Raw genomic sequence first — 17,427 nt, forward strand, 5'->3', positions numbered from 1 at the left:
TTTCCACTACTGGTTCTCCAGAACCTGTCAGAACTGGCTGAATACCACCTCTTGTTGGGGTAGGTTTAGAAAATGATCCAGGGATGCCTGAGTATGAGGAGCATTACTGATTACAATAAGGTCAATAGCTGTTTCAGCAACAATTCCTGGAAAATATGAATGTAACAGCTTGGGCTGTATAGCTTCCCAACAGATAGTGTACCAACTTCGTATGAAATGGAAAGGGAAAAATATGCTCTGGACAAAATTTCTATCTAATCATAAAAGAATGTTTACTTTCAGCACAATTCTCTATATGTTTATTCATCCAAGAGTGAACAAACCAGCTCAGGTTTTAGTGCAATGCGTGACCCGTTAAGATAGTCCCCTTCACAAATAAGAAAGCTTATTTTAAAATAAATGAGTTTATAAAATTCAATAAGCTGTTAGAGGTATTGTTTTGTTTATGACTTAAAATGATGAATAGATTCAGTTATTGTAAATTGTAGAGCATGGTTTATGACTCAGAGATACATGAATTAAATCAATGAGAATTTTGTTCTGTAATATTTTTAATATAACTTGAGATTTGCAAGTTAAAGAGGAACTATTGCAAAACCTTCCACAAATAATTGTTTTTCCTCCATAATTCCATACTGATCAAAATCCTTCTGTTTTGTTCTTCCTTTTCAGAATTCTTTAATGAAGGTCTGGCTACCAAATAGAGGCATCACAATGGTTGGATTAACGCAAGAACTATCCAAATATATGCCATATGTTATAAGGCACAAACCATTCTTTGTCTTCCTCATAAAATGCCTGTCATAGAGGCAAGTGAAATGATATGGCTTCTCATTTTGATTCCAAATAAGAACCAACTAGAATACTGATTCTGCACACATGATCAAGGAAATTTTAGAGTTGTTTAGTCACTACACTCTGGAGTTCTTAGCTTGGGCAAGGCACGTCTGGCTTATTTTCAAAGGCAAGAGCAAATAGCCTGAACTAGATTAGTCCTTTTTCAAAACAAGGAACAGGAAGAAATGATCCCACTTCCCCAAAAAAAGAGTGGTTTCAAGACAAATATACCATGCAGACTGGACACACTCAACTGTAAGAATGTAAACTTTGCTTTCACTATAAATAAGGCCTGCATTCAATTCACAGAAGTTGTTGAAATTCTTTCATAGTGGCTCCACTGCCTTTTCTATAAAAAACTACTTTTAAAAAGATTGTGTATCTCAGAATGCCTGTTGTGCCTGTGTCCACTTCAGCCTGTTGAAAGAAGGCAAACTACAATGTGGAACAGAGACTCATAAACATTTCTACAGCTTCTTGCATTTCAACAAGAAATAAGGCTAATTGTACATGACACCATAAGCCATAAAGTAGCCTGTTTGCTTTTGGATTAGAATGATGTATTAGATCTGGATGACATCTTAAAGGCCAGACCCAATACATTTAAAATCCACTAGAACATTGTTCCCATATGTAGAAAGTATATCTTGAGACTGTGCCGTAAGAATTTCTCTTTGAGGGGTCCTTGGTGTTCTCTGAGCTTGATTGTTTTCTTGCAGATGTTTCATTTCACAAACTAGGTAACATCACTGGTGCTAGTCCTGTATTTGAGTTGAGGAACCTTTAAAATACTATTTTAAAATAACATTTTGTGTTTACTGTAATTGCAAGTGGCAAAATAAACAATAAAAGGAGAAATTCTAAAATAAGCAATCAGAGTTTCAGCTTTGGAAGATGTTTCACTCCCGCTGTTTTTTTAATTGGTCCCTTCTTTGGGTCCAGTATTCTTTGGTTTCTTGGAATATTACACTTTCTCCTAAATATAAAAAAAGAAGAAGAAAATTCAGAAAACACACTTTCACTTGCCTGTTGCTATAGAAACGTGGCATTTTGTGATAATTGTTATACCACTACTAGATAGCAGGGCTAGAGCAAAATGGCCAGCCTCATTTGCAGATGGCAAAAATATGGAACATTTATTTTTTAAGAAGGAAGACAAGACTAAATTTTGGCTGGGTATGAAAGGGATGCATACCCTTTTACATTAACAGCAACCTGCTCTTAAAGAAATCTTTTAGCATGGCTGCCTTCAATGACAGCCGAAGCATATATTCTTCCCCCCGCCCCCACAATTTTTACCATTTCATCTAGGACTGGATTGGATCAGACCAATATTTTACCAGGCACTAAACCTGGAAAATAAGATTTTCCTTCTATCATAACTTAAAATAGGTCACACTAAACTACAACAAAATTATTTGATTTGAGCTTACTATAATGTGTGAATCCAGGCCATTATGGTTTATAAAGAGTTAATTATGGCTTAATACACAGAAGCAAGATTGTGATGGCTTGTTAAATAATTCTTGGTTATAATATACTGTGGCTTAGTATGAGGTGAGAATCAAAGAAATAAAAAGAGTGTGTTTTTAATTGCCTCTAGTGAGACCTTAGAAGGCATGGATTTTTTAATAAATGTCAAGTATTGTCTGGAGAAAATAGTCTTCCACATGCGTTGTTGCACATAAGCTACCTATATTCTGAGCTCTTTCCAAGAAATCATCTGCTTGTTAGAAAACTATTTGAGCCTATCAGCATATTGCATTATTTCCCATTTAGAAGAATGCTTTTAGATTTGACATTCAACTTGGTTGAATGTCAAACAGCCTACCACAGATTTGCAGGAAAGAGTAAGAGTTAAAGAAGTTGAAAATGATAATAAAAAATAGGTGGCACCTTGATCACACTGTAGTGGCCATTCTTGACTTTTTAATCATTCTTGTTATAATAATATTTGAAACAATTGATTTCTATTGCCTAATGCTTTTTTGCTCTATATACGTACATCTGCTACAAATAATGCCATCCAGATAGTTCTTAATAAAGTGCTTTATAGATCCCTAAAAAAAATATTACATTGATCTCCTGATTTTGTGAAAGGGATGTTTACAAAATAATAATATAATGTAAGCTGTTTGAATTGTTTGCTATATACACTAGTACTTTTAGTTGGAAATGCCCCAAAAACTGACCAAAAATCTTAATCTGTGTCTAGCCAGGCTTTTAAATTGTAGTAGATAAGACAGCTAGATTTGGTTTTCAAAATGGGACGCTTAATTCTAGTTCTAAGGATAATCATGAATACAATAATTATTTGCTTTGAGCAGATCACACAAATACCACTCCAAAAGTCTTACATTCTAGACCCCTCAAGTGGGTTGGCTCTTTTCATGATGAATATTTAATAATAGAGAAATAGACTACTTTTTGTGGTACCTATATAATTAAAAGACTAAGTATGACTTTTACAAACCTACATAAAGTAATTAGGAGGTGGAGTAGTGCCATCTTAAAATTATCCACATTATATAAAAGGGATTTGTACCAACTCTATGATGTTAAAGATAAGGTAGGAACTAATTTTATAAAAAGTGGGAAGCTGAAATAGCATTAAAGATAATAATTCATTATTTTTCATTTTGTTATCACCTGTTTTAAAGTAAAATGTAAGCTTGAATTTAGCATCATATCTGCAGACTCATCTGTAAAGCCATTTTTGTCTTGCACTAAAGTTTTAATTAAATATATAATTATCTTCAATTTATTTTTTTTTAATTTTTCAAAAGCATAAGCTATTTGAATGGTATTGTGAAGTTTTACTGTATGCACACAAATAATCAGGGCATTAGGAAAATCAAAAATAAGCCAGTATGCACACTATTTACCGTATATACTCGAGTATAAGCCGACCCGAATAAAGCCGAGGCACCTAATTTTACCCCAAAAAGCTGGAAAAGTTATTGACTCGAGTATAAGCCTAGGGTGGGAAATGCAGCAGCTACCGGTAAATTTCAAAAATAAAAATAGATACCAATAATGTTTTTGAATATTTATTTCCTCCCTGGAGTGGGGAGGGAATGTGGCTTCATAGTATCCTTCCCTGGAGTGGGGAGGAATTGGGGATTTTGCAGTATCCTACCCCTGTAGTGGGGAGGGAATGTGGCTTTCATAGTATCCTATCCCTGGAGTGGGAGGGGGATTTCATAGTATTTCCCCTGGGGGAGGAAATGTGGATTTCATAGTATCCTTCCCCTGAGAGTGGGGAGGATGGGATTTCATAGTATCCTTCCCCTGGAGTGGGGAGGATTTGGGGGATTTCATAGTATCCTACCCCTGGAGTGGGGAGGATTTGGGGGATTTCATAGTATCCTACCCCTGGAGTGGGGAGGATTTGGGGATTTCATAGTATCCTCCCCTGGAGTGGGGAGGATTTGGGGGATTTCATAGTATCCTTCCCTGGAGTGGGGAGGATTGGGGGATTTCATAGTATACTAAGTCAGAAATAACATGCTGCGTAGCCAGGAGTGTGTCTCAGTCACTTACCTCATACATAATCATTGTACGAGGCGCTCGACGGCGCCTCTTACCTGCCGCGGGTCCCACCAGGACGGCCAGAGGCACAGCAAGCTCCGGAACCAGAGCAGGAGCCTCCGCCGCATGGCTCAGCTCCGCCAGGGACGCATCCGGCAAGGGGAAAGCGGGGTCCCCTCTCGCGCAGCGGGTGGAGGGCGCGGGGCGGCGGCAGGGCTGGGCTGCCTCCGGGTCCTGCCTCCGGAGCCCTGGGGCGCCGCGGGAGTCCGTGGGCGCGGGGCTCGCTCGGCTTCCAGCAGGGGGAGAAGGGGGGCTTCCCGGAGCGCCGCTCGGCAAGCTCGCCGCTCAACTCAGCGCCAGCGCGCCTTCATCTCCGAGCGCCCAGCGGAAGGCCAGCCGCTCGCTCGGAGCCGCTGGAGCTGGGACGCCGCCTCCGCCGCGGAATTTGCTCCAACTCAGCCGCTCCGGCCCATTGTCAGAGGCTGGTCCCTGCCTTCCCTCCCCTCTCTCTCTAGCTTAAAGAGACACCGACTTGCCTCGGCTGGAGGCCGGGCACGGGGAGGAGTTGGGCCAGCCCGGGAGGGGGCTGCGAGCGGGGGGCGGGGGGACGGGAGGTAAAAGGCTGGATGGGTTTGGTTGCCAAACCGAGGCGGCTCGCTCGGGGCTCTTCTCTCCCCACGGTGGGCAGCGGCCGGAGTTCCCACAAATGCCGCTCCCCGCATTTTTCTGGACGGGTCTCGCAGGAAGAATCCCCTCCTCCTCCAACAGGCAACAGCACTGCCGGATCCAGTTGTAGACTCGAGTATAAGCCGAGCCGGCTTTTTTCAGCCCAAAAAGTGGGCTGAAAAACTCGGCTTATACTCGAGTATATACGGTAAGCTGTGTTATGGGTTGTTGAATAAAACAAAACTGAGCATATTTATTTACTTTAAGTTTATTTGCATTTTAACACTTAAGGATGTATGTATGTTGTTTTTCCTAACTATATCCATAACAATATCCCATGATAAGTGGCTTAAGAAATTACAACTCATTCCAATGATCTTCAGACAGCACTTTGAATCTAATCTCCTTGGTCTATGGTTAACCATAGATAACTGTTGTGGCCCAGCAGGATCCGGTTGAGCTGCTGATGGACTCAGATAGCAAAGAACCATATGAGTCTGCCATGGAAGATGTGGAGGATCCTTTGCAGGGTTCAGACTCAGAGCAGGGACCAGAAAGGCTGGTTGGTTACCAGAAGGTGCCTGAGGCATGGAGCAGTGGGGGGAGGATCAAAGGCAGTTTATCCCGGATGCTAGATTGAGAAGGGCTGAGAAACGGAAGATGCAACTCCGTAGGCAGACTCATAGATGATAATTAAGCATAGGTGGTTGTGGATTGGCCCCTCCCAAGAGAGTTTATAAAAGAGGCGTTGGGAGGGGACATTTGCAGGAAACAACTGTACAAATTAGAAGTGAAGAAAATCTGTCTGTATCCTAGCTGTGTCTGTTCGTTTGGATTATCAGTGTTGCTTCATTTGAACTATCTGCTAAGCTATTTTATTGAATGTGAGTGTCTGGGCCCTCAGCAAAAGGATTTGTTACCTCAGTAATTAAATAGTGGCAAACAGCCAAGCCTGGGTTCTGGTTTATTCACAGGCCAGGGGGGTCAGAACAGGTAACTATAACCAAAATAAAACAATTCACTTTCAAGCTTCATGTGCTATGTGAACAGTATCAGGTAATTTACGAAATAGACTGGGCTAAGAGAAGAATCCGGCCCAATGTCGGGTATAACTTGGGGAATATGTCACTCTCCTACTAGTCCCACATCTTAGCATGAGTAATAGAACCATTAAAGCAGTAATGAAAACTATTTACCTCAGAACTTGGTTCTCCCTCTTCATTTCAACTGCATCTATTTTCTGCTTCTCTAATGGTTTTAGAGATCCTGATATCTGCAAAAGTCAATATATATTAAGCCCTACTCTTCATAAGCTTTCCTCGCTAATAGCACCTCTATATAATTTGCATAATGGTCTATCTGGACAGAATGCTTGGTTTGTAAAGGCTGCTCTAAAAACATAGTAGGTATACTTCATTAGTATTTGAACTATGATCCAAAAATTGCATTAAAATATGTGGCACATCTCATTTTATAATGATTGCATGATATTACTGAGGACTAGCTAAGATATACCCCTATCACTAACCTGGAAGTAGAAGATAATGAAGGCCATAAAGCAAGAAGATATAACAACTTAAGTCGCCAATATGGGTTTGGATTCTACACAATGGCCTATGATATTCATGAAAGACTACTGGGAAGAGTTGGGACACATCTCATTAAAATAAAGTTTGGCAGGGGCTCACTAAAATGTCAGGAGTAAAGTGCCAGACTGAAACACAGCCAAGGACCAGGGCCAAAAAATAAGAACACAAAAGAGATAAGCACTAGATGAAGATCAGTTTTGTTTAGGACATTATAACAGACTGGCACTCAAAACCTCAGAAATTTATATACCAATGAACAGAGTTTAGGAAATACTAGACAACTAGCATTCTAACTTAAGAAAACAAATTTGATGTCACAGACATTACTGAAACTTGATGAGATGACACCAATGATTGGCACAAAGTTACAACTAATTCAAAATGAACAGACCAAATAACAGGGAGTATGTACACTGCACTCTACATAAATAAAAAATATCATTGCACATTTTGGAATCAGTTGAAAGGATACTGTTGAAGATTTGCTTAAGAATAAAGGAGGAATAACTGCTATAAAGATCATCTAGGCAAGTTTAACAATAGAAACATCTATGTAAACTACACTCTAACAGCACCTTCTACTTCTATTGAAGATGGAGAGCAAAACTATTTCCTTTTATAACAGAACACACAAACATAGAAAGAAAAGAATGAAAAGGAACCTATTTAGATCTCTGTTTTCCAAATTATTTTATTCATTTTCACATTCCATTTTACAGTCACTTATATACTGGATATTTGCTATAAGAAAAGAAATAAAAAAAAAAAAAGAAAACACAACTCATCAATCACAACCCCACTGACACTTCCATCCTATACACCCCATCTTCCCCCTCCAACTTTCCTTTCCTCCTCTAACACTCCCCTCCTACTTCCCTTTCCCCTCAAACCTTCCTTCTCCCCTTGCTCCCAGCACCCTCCTTACATTCCCCTTACTCCTTCCTTACTCCTCCCTCTTCTTTCCCTCTACCTCTCCCCTTGGTGTATTCCTTTATTCAACTGTTGTTTATTAATATAATATGATAAAAAATAAAATAAACCAAGGAAAAAAAAATAAAGAAAGAAAAAAAAAAAAAGAACAACCGTATACAAGTGCATTTTTTTCTTATTGAGACTATATTAACACCCACCCACCCACCCCATGAATCCCCATCCCTAATCCTCCCGACTTCCCAGGGCCCACACCTGGCACTGCCCTCTGTCTAAAGTATCTTATGATCGTATGGATAAAAATAAAAGTAATATATATAAAAAAATAGATAGAAAGAAAATACAAATTATATAAAGGAAAAACAAAGAAAAAAAAAGAAAAAAAGAAAAAAAGAACTCTTTGTATTAAGCTCAGCCCCCATCTTTATTTATGTTTAAATAGTGTAAATCATTCTATATGTATTTATTCTCGTCTCTTGCTTCTTTGTTATTTACCCCATCCTCCTGTAGACTCTCCAGTTCATCTTCCTTAACCTTATATTCAGATAAACATTTATACAAATTTGTATAGACATCAGTATACAATCTAGCTCAAAATAATCTCACCAAACTTTCCCTTCTAGTAAAGTTTAAGCAGCGTGGATCATCCACATATTCAAATATTACTTTACAGAAGAATCAGTTTGCATTCTATCTTAAAATGATCTCATCAAACTTTCCCTTCTAATAGGATTTAAACAGCGTAAATCATTACGCATGCATTTTACCCTCGTCCCTTCTCTAATATTACCACTATTTCCCATAGTCCTCCAAATAATCTTTCAACCTTATTTTCAAACAGTAATTCACACAAGAGTCAAAATTTATACAAATTTGTGCAAACATCAGTTTACAATCTAGCTCAAAATAATCTCACCAAACTTTCCCTTCTAGTAAAATTTAAGCAGCGTGGATCAAATATTACTTTACACAAAAATCAGTTTGCATTCGATCTTAAAATGATCCCATCAAGCTTTCCCTTCTACTAGGGTTTAAACAACGTAAATCATTCCACATGCATTTTACCCTCATCCTTGCTTCTCTGATATTTACCACTATCAAATTTATGCAGACATTAGTTTACAATCTAGCTCAAAATAATCTCACCAAGCTTTCCCTTCTAATAAAAATTAAGTAGCATGGATCATTCCACTATTCAAATAATACTTTAAAACAAGAATCACTTTACCTTCTATTTAAAATAATCCATCAAACTTCCCCTTCTAACAGGATTTAAACAGCGTAATCATTCTGCATGCATTTTACAAATATACATTCAGCATCACCCCACCAATATCGATTCCGCTTTTTCTACCGGAGAGAGTCGCAAACCCCCATTCAATCCACAACTTTGACGAATATTTTAGAATGTCTAAATCCTCGATCTCCGCTTTTCTGCTTCTCCGAGAGAGGGAGAGCTACCCCCTCCATCTTGCAGCCATGTGGTCTGCTGCTTGCCTTCTCCTTCGGCTTGTCTTTCCTCTTTCCAAGTGAATCAGGAAGTCCCGCCTTCAAAGTCTTGTAATAGAAATCTCGAGCCTCCGAAACAGAATTGAGACGAAGTCTTTGATTCTCAAATGTGACCGTAATGCCGGCTGGGGCCTCCATTTATATTGAATCTGATGATTTCTAAGCTCTTTAGTTAAGAAAGTATAGTCTCTTCTTGCTTTTAACATCTGGGATGGTATTTCTTTGAAGACAATCAAATCCTGGCCATCAACTCGCAACCTGTTATTGTAAAACTTTTGCACGATCGCGTTTCTGGATTCTTTGGTGGAGAAATATATCATATGTCCCTCGGGAGCTGTCGCTGTTCCGCTACCAACGAATCTGGCGCTAGATTTTCCGAATCTGCAATCAAAATTAAGTCCCGGGCTTCCCACCGCATGGCTGAAGGCTTCAACAAAGGTCTGTTTCAGATTCTCTCGCTCCTTTTCGCGGAATCCTCTGACTCTTATTGCAAATGCCTTCTTGTTAAGTTTATCATAACGAAGCTGTTCTTGAGTATCTCTAATTTTTTGTTGTAATGTTTGGATATTAGTAGTCAAATTAGAATTAGCCTCCTCCAGCTTTCCAATTTATTCTCCATTTCAGCGGTATAATCTGTCAGGGCAGACACGGCTACAAACGTATTCGCCTTCATTTGGGCAATCTTAGACTTTAATTACCATATAGCTCCAATACAAATTCTTTAATTTCTTGTTTAAAATCATTGAGCATTTGAAAGAAAAATTCCTGTGTTAAGAATTCTCCAGTAGAGGGCGTAGGAGACAAGGGCAGCGATTTCATAGTGCATTCTTTAAATTCATTCGTAGATTCTTTAAGCACATTCGTAGAGAGACGCTTCGATTTTGACCTGGGTGCCATTATAAATAAACAAATAAACAGCGCTCTCGCTCCCCTCTGTTTCCAAAAAAAAATTATTTTGTTAAGGAGCGGTCTGCAGGAAGGTTAAAGCCGGCTAAGTACATCCCCTATCAGTCACCAACGGAGAGAAATCGCCATTTTGAAGTCCGTTTAAACAAAGAAGCCTCTAGGACAAATGAGGCTGGTGTTTAAGATAGTAATAAAAGCATAAATCTCACAGGGGTGGGACCCGCCCGTATTAATCCTAGCTTCAAACAACTTGCTTTGTCCTGGGGGGGGGGTCGCCTGTCTAGGGCTGCAAAAAAAAGCAGCTGAGAAGAACTGGCTGGAGATAAAGCTCCGCTACGCTGGATCTAATCTCCGTCCACAGCCCCCCAAAAAAGAAAAAGGCTGTGAATTACGAATAGACCCTAGCCACAGAGCTACTCCCTGCCCCTTCTAGCCAACCAAGGGTGATATCTATGATCTTATTTAGATATACAGACCAGTATCTCTGAGAGGAGCTCCGTTGAGCCCTCTTCGGCGACAGGCTCCGCCCCCAGGAAGTTCCCTATTTAGATCTCAATAGCAATCAGCTATTAATCAAATTTCCAATGCTCTGCCATTGGAATGTTCACAGATTAAACTAAATCCTTCAGTGCTAGTTAAGTGTTTACTGAATGCAGAAGTTAAAAAGAGAAGATGTCCATAGACCAGATACAACTGATTTCTTTCCTTTTCTTTCTTTTCACTTCTGCAATGTATATACATTTATTACAAAATCCAATGCACTAAGAGCTAGCTTTACAAATGGAAGTGTTTTTCAGCAAATGCACCTCATTCTATAAGACAAGAGATAATTATACAGAGTGAAACCATTTGCATGCTGGTTTAAAATACATGGATTCATGGCTAATTGCAGCCTTTCTTCCTATTTGTACATGATGAAAAGAATAGCAGTTGTGTAATAGAGGTAAAATATAGTATCTTTATTTTTTTTTAACACTATTTAAAGAACAGTTTTCTTTGAGACAATAGAACCAAAGTTTATCTTCTTTATTACACAATAACATACATAGATACGCACACAAATGTACAAATGAAACATTGTATTACTGAGAGGCTTACTGATTCATGAGGAAAAATATTATTAGACTATAGGTCTATAATTTTGAACAATAGGAAGACATTCCAATTACAAGAAAAACTTAGAAAACTGTTATTTATTGTTTTCTCATAAAACAGAAAACTTTTAAACCCTGTCTTTAGACTACTCAGGTTGGCACACTGAACAATTCTAGCTATAGAAAGGGTTTGAAAATGTGATTCACTAACACATCAGCTTGATATTGAAGGAATCTGGCACAAAACAAAATTGTATGTTGGACTGCAGATATTAATTTCATTTCAGTTGTATTAGTAGAGAGCAGATATTTCCAATAAAACCAGAAACTTGGGAATATGGTTGAAAAGATTCTCTACTGCTCCTTGTTAATACAATTTAAAATACTCTATAATCAATATCTACAACCCACACTGAGATTAACGTGCAGGTATGTTGTAAATATGAGATACAGGATCATTTGCAAATAAGAACCTCAAAGAAGCGAAAGGGAGAGAAGCATGAAACATTAAGTTGACTTGTATATAGTTTTAACAGGTTTTCTTTTAGAGTAAAGGTAAAGGTTCCCCTCGTACATACTGTATGTGCTAGTTGCTTCCGGGTCTAGGGGTGGGCTTACTCCGTTTCTAAGCCGAAGAGCCAGCACTGTCCGAAGACTTCTCCATGGTCATGCGGCTGGCATGACTAAACGCAGAAGGCGCACAGAGCAGTTACTTTCCCACCAAGGTGGTCCTATTTTTCTACATGCATTTTACATGCTTTCCAACTGCTAGGTTGCAGAAGCTGGGACAAGTAACAAGAACTCACTCCGTTACGTGGCACTAGGAATTTTGAACCGTTGAATTGCTGACTTTCTGATTGACAAGCTCAGCCCACTGAGCCACCATGTCTCTCTTCTTTTAGAGTACCCAACTACTAATCCAAAATCTTTGCAAAGATTTTTTTTAATCCAGTGGTACTTGTTTTCCTGAAGTTATCTTGCCTTTGAAAAATTTGATAAAAGTCAGTTAAACTAAGTTAGTAGCTTATATTAGCAGCAACAACAAAATGACATGAATAGTGTTACAATTAGGGTTAACATGTTATGAATCTTCTCCAGTTCAGGATTATCTATGGATCACCTATCCCCCAAAATCCTTGCCTCTCTATCAGATTGGAAGAAAGAGCTATTTCTAGAGCCTGCTCTTTAGGAAGTGCCATTTGAAGGGATCTTGGACTCAAGGTCTTCTGATTCACTGAGCCTACAGAACAGCATTGTTCCTGACATCAGATAAATTCCACTTCTTTTGGCTTTTTCACTAAATCTTTATAAAGTAAGACAGTTATATTTGCATTCCTCCTGGGGGTGAATCTCTTACCGTACAAGTAGCAATAGCATAGCAGTTAGACTATATACCACTTCATAGGGCTTTCAGCCCTCTCTAAGCAGTTTTACAGAGTCCGCAATTGCCCCAACAACAATCCGGGTCCTCATTTTACCCACCTCGGAAGGATGGAAGGCTGAGTCAACCCTGAGCCGAGTGAGATTTGAACAGCCGAACTGCAGTCAGCGAAGTAGCCTGCAGTGCTGCATTTAACCACTGCGCCACCTCGGCTCCTGTATCAGCAAAGTACTTTTGCTGATACAGCTTTCATCTTATTAAAGGTCTATAAACTGCTCAGAATTAGTTATATTTAAAATAGCATATAAATGGAATATAAAGTATAGTGTTAGTCAAGACAGAAAGTCACCGTGCTCCCTGTATTCATTTTTCCAGAGAAATTACTGTCAGCTCAGTTCAACACTAGGAACATAGATTAGGACAGACAAAAAACAGTACCGATAAACAAGATCCCTGGGAGATAAAGTAATCAATCAATAACAATTTTGTTTGAAAGTCTTAGTCGAACTCAAGTAGTACTCTTTGTACTGTTGCCATGTTACCTTATCATTCTGACCTCACTGAATACATGACATTGTGCTATATCCAATCAATTACACTCAATCACTAATTTTAGTGCACCAATCATAAGTATATTGTAATTTGCAAAAGTCTATATGAAAGGTTTGCATATACAATCCTTTTTAGGTAGCCTCAGCTGTCTCTGGTACCGTTAATAGAGGGTCTGACACCTACTACTGAGGAATTCTCTGGAAAAATTATCCTCTAAAAGCATAATAAATAAATTAAGTAATACAATTACATAACACATGAATGTGATAGTTATAACTACCTACTGCTTTATTTACGTCACTGAGGTAATTCTGCCTCTTCATTCAATTTTCCTGCTATAGCAGTGTAGACATACAATATTTTTGAAAACTAGACTTATGCATCTATTGGAATAGGCTATGATTCATGAGAATAAATATAATACATTTGTTAATCTTTAGAAAGATATATTTTTATATATTTTATGTTTTCATTTATGTGTACATTTAATAAGCATTGCAAACAATGCAAGGAAGAAAGTACCCGCAAACCTGAATATTTTCTCAAACCTCCAGCTTTTAACAATTAAAAACTATTGCTCAAAATACTACCATTATATTGCTAATGCTACTGAAGAGTCAATTGTGACTGGAATGATATTTACGTCTAGTAAAACCAACAAACAAATCAACAAATTTCATTAACTTTTCCTCCCTCCCTCTCAAACAAAGCCTCACTGATAGAACCAGGAGAATGCAAGTGATGATGACATGTCAGGCTGACTTTTCAGTATAAACACTTGTTTTTTTAATATTAAATTAAAATAATATTATCACAAGCTGATCAATAGCAATTCATGATTCCAGGAATATTTCAAACTGCCAGGTTCAAATATTTTAAGCTTTTAAAAGGGTTTAAGACCCTTGTCACTGGAAAAGGCTGACATTTCTAATGTGAGGTAAAAATAATTAATAAAATATTACTTCAGTATTTGAAATACTGCATGCCAAGAAAGACATTCACGAATACTGAAACTTAGAAAAATATCCTCGGTGCCTTTCAAATGCTACTACTCTTCAATTTGACAATTCCAGCAAAAATGGCCAATGGGAAAGCCCTTTGAGAATTGTGCAGATGGCTATAGGAGAGATAAACATTTTAAGTAGAAAAGATATTCTACTAAATATCTTTAACTACTAAAATTACAGTAATTTTTTTGTAATTCTGCTATGCCTTTTCGTTGTGTTGAATTTATTTGTAGCTGAAAAAAATCAAATTATTGTGCCAGAATTTAATCTTTTTCTAGTGTATCTTGCCTTCTATTTTTATAAAGGAAGCCCTACTTGTTCTTTATAACATTTAGATTCAAATGGAGATTATTCTTAAAATGGAATTATTGTTCTCACTTCAAACCACCCTTCTCCTTTAAAAATATTTAAATATATTTATAAATTTTACATATTTTAATAAATTGTGCTAGTCTGAAAAGCTATTATCAAACCTCCTCCAGACTTTGGGCTAATGTAGCCTAACAATGTCTTCTCATAATATTTAGAACATGTTTGCATCTGTGTGTAAAGAATTTTAGTGCTATTAGGTGGGAAAATAGTGCAAGTTCCACCAAGGACTTTTGCAAAGCGTAGTTGAAGATGAAGCAAGAAATAATACTCATAATCCCATTTTGGACGTTTTAAAGATAGGCCCCAAACATAACCAATTTAAATACAATGACAATAAAGATTATACTTATACTTATTGAATTTGTACATTAAAAAAAGAAAAGAAAGTCACATCCAAAGTGACTTATGAATGAACGTATATGGAAATACCATGGATTGTTGATAGGTAAGATAGGTGAATTTATTCTTACTTGTACTCTGAAGCCAAACCAATAAAATTACAGTCATAGGCTCAATAAATAGTTTATCTTCCACAACATAGTGCTCTTTTGCAGATGTAACACTTCCACTAATTTTAACTAGACTTGGGAAAGGAAGAACCAGAGGCAGAAAAATAATGAGCAGTGACATTTATGAGTGTACAAGTAATACACTTTAATACAATACACAGTTAGTTAGAGGTTAAGGATCAGTAACATCATATAGCCAATTTTAAGTTTACAAGGGCAGAAAGAAAATGGCAAGACTGATTAACATTCCCTCCAGCATTCTAGCTGACTCAGCTTTGCAGAATTTTCTGGCCAAGAGGTGAATCAGCTTAAAATAGACAAGGAAAGTTCAGAAGGAAAGAGTAATGATTTGTTAGGACAAAATATTTTCTTATCATTCTTAATTCTCCAGAGCTTTTTAGACTTACTTGTGAGATCATTGCTAAGTATGCACGGCATTCATCATTGGCTTTATGGTAAGCCTAAATTCCAGAAGAAGAAATAAGTGAAGAAAACAGAAAATTAGAGAATAGGCATAGTCCAGGATTCATATGTATGCATAGCAGTGATGGGTTGCAGGCGGTACGCCCCAGTACAAGCTTACTGGAGCCTACCCGGAGCACTGGATACCGTTCCGGTACGGTGCTCTGGAGGGCCCACCTGCCCGCCCCGAGCTCCTTACCTGTCTTTTAAGGCTTCCTCGCTTGGCGCGTACAGTGCCTATGTGACGCTCTGCAGAACAATTGGAGCATCGCGGAGAGGCTAAGACGCAAGTGCGTGCTGCGCATGTCCATGTGGATGCAGCCGGGCCCATTCCAACCGTACCGGTTGGAACCGGATTTGGAACCCACCACTGATGCATAGGTATGTACAATCAATATAACAGGTGACCATGAAGCACCTTAGATGGATCTATTTTAGAAGAACTATGGTAGATACAGACCTTTGCTTCTTGATCCAGTCTAAGTTCATACTCCTTCAGCTGGTTCTGGAGACTTTTCTTCTCCTCTTCCAATTTTTGAAGAAACTGATTTAAGGAATCCTGACATTAAATATGTAAATAAAATAAAATATACCAAGTTGTTAGTTTTACTGCTATTCTGTTACCGAATGAAAAAGGCCATTAGCAATTTAGAATTGATTGCATGCTTTAAACCCAATTATAAGCTATAATTTCAAAGTATCTTATTTATTTGCCCAAGCAACTGCAGAGACATACACAGGATTGGTTTGGGCTACTTTTAATTCACATGCGTGCGCGCGCACACACACACACACAGACTAATAAATCCATTAACCCCTTATTAAAGAAAATACAGCTACAGAATTTATATCTTTGTTCCTTGTTCAACAATAACATATCCATGCAAAAACTTGCCTTGGCTTTTTGATTTTTCAGAGCCTCATGGATGGTTCTTTTTAGATCCAAGGGAAACCATGAAATATTGCAGTTTGAATAAGCCACAGACTTCAGGAAAAAATAATATTCCCAACAGTCCTTGTTATGTGCAATTTCAGGAAATTCTGTTTTATTTAAATTATGATTTGACAGAAATTCATGATCTGAAACAAATTGATCATGATCTGTTCTGATGAAATTTAATTTGGAGATTTACATACGCACACAAAACTCAAATCTGTGAAAAAGCAGTATACAAGCTTGATCATCACCAGAGTTTGTTTTGCAAACGGTTAAACCGAAGGAACTACTGCCCTTCTGACTGTACTTACTATAGACCCATGATGGTGAGTGAACCAGTGGCACACATGCCCAAAGTGGCACACAAAGACATGTCGCCTGGCAGGCGTGGCCTTGCCTGTTTGTCATCCGGGATTCTGGCACACATGCATGCATGATGATCAGCTCTCCTTCGTGCATGCAGCAGTGTCAAAAACTGGTGTGCGTATGTGCGGCGGCCAGCTGACTGTTGGGTGCGCATGCCTCGGACGTTTGGCTTTTCCGGACCACGATCCCTTTGCATGCACGGCAGTGCCGAAAATCAGCTTGCACATGCACGCCAGTGAGCTCATTGTCGGGCGCACATGAGCACTAGAATCCGGAAGTTTGGCTTTTCAGGAGTGTGGCCCTGACGAACGCGCACACACGTGACCGAAAAGGTTTGCTATCATTGCTATAGACACTAAGATCACCATTTTACCACTATGGTAATAAAAAGTGTATATCTACTCAGAAATAAGTACTACTGAATTGACTCAGTTTATTTCCAATTAACATGAGAATAGGCTCTTCTGAATACAGGACGATTTATTTCAAAGTCAACAGGCATTCTAAATCTCAGCAGAAAGCTTATCGCACAACCCTTCACAATTTCAATGTTACATATGAATGAACATAGAATATACATTACTTGTGAGTTGTTCATACTTTCTATGAAAGATTTCTGCCTATAGCTGAACCTTCCATAAGATAACAAAATGGTTAAAAATCACAAAGTAGAATTTATAGTGATGTAGACAGAAATGGCATATTACTTAAAAAGATGCTGACATATTGCAATAAATCCCCCAATGATTTAGATGTTAGGAAACTGACACAAGATCCAC

The 17,427-nt window shown here is 38.3% G+C and overlaps 1 protein-coding gene across 1 annotated transcript in view; it reads right to left on the reverse strand.

The window, feature by feature from the left end:
• Positions 1–285: 285 nt before the first annotated feature.
• The window catches only part of LOC116510429 (coiled-coil domain-containing protein 169-like), a 35,373-nt gene continuing 18,231 nt past the window's right edge, over positions 286–17,427 (reverse strand). The window contains exons 5-8 of the mRNA XM_032219990.1: positions 15,806–15,904; positions 15,291–15,344; positions 6,231–6,307; positions 286–1,813 (exon numbers count right to left, since the gene is read on the reverse strand). Coding sequence (XP_032075881.1) covers positions 1,711–1,813; positions 6,231–6,307; positions 15,291–15,344; positions 15,806–15,904 — 333 coding nt within the window. The 3' untranslated portion in view covers positions 286–1,710. The remainder of the gene's footprint in view (positions 1,814–6,230; positions 6,308–15,290; positions 15,345–15,805; positions 15,905–17,427) is intronic.

This window comes from Thamnophis elegans, chromosome 6 (assembly GCF_009769535.1).
Source record: "Thamnophis elegans isolate rThaEle1 chromosome 6, rThaEle1.pri, whole genome shotgun sequence".
Taxonomy (NCBI): Eukaryota; Metazoa; Chordata; class Lepidosauria; order Squamata; family Colubridae; genus Thamnophis; species Thamnophis elegans.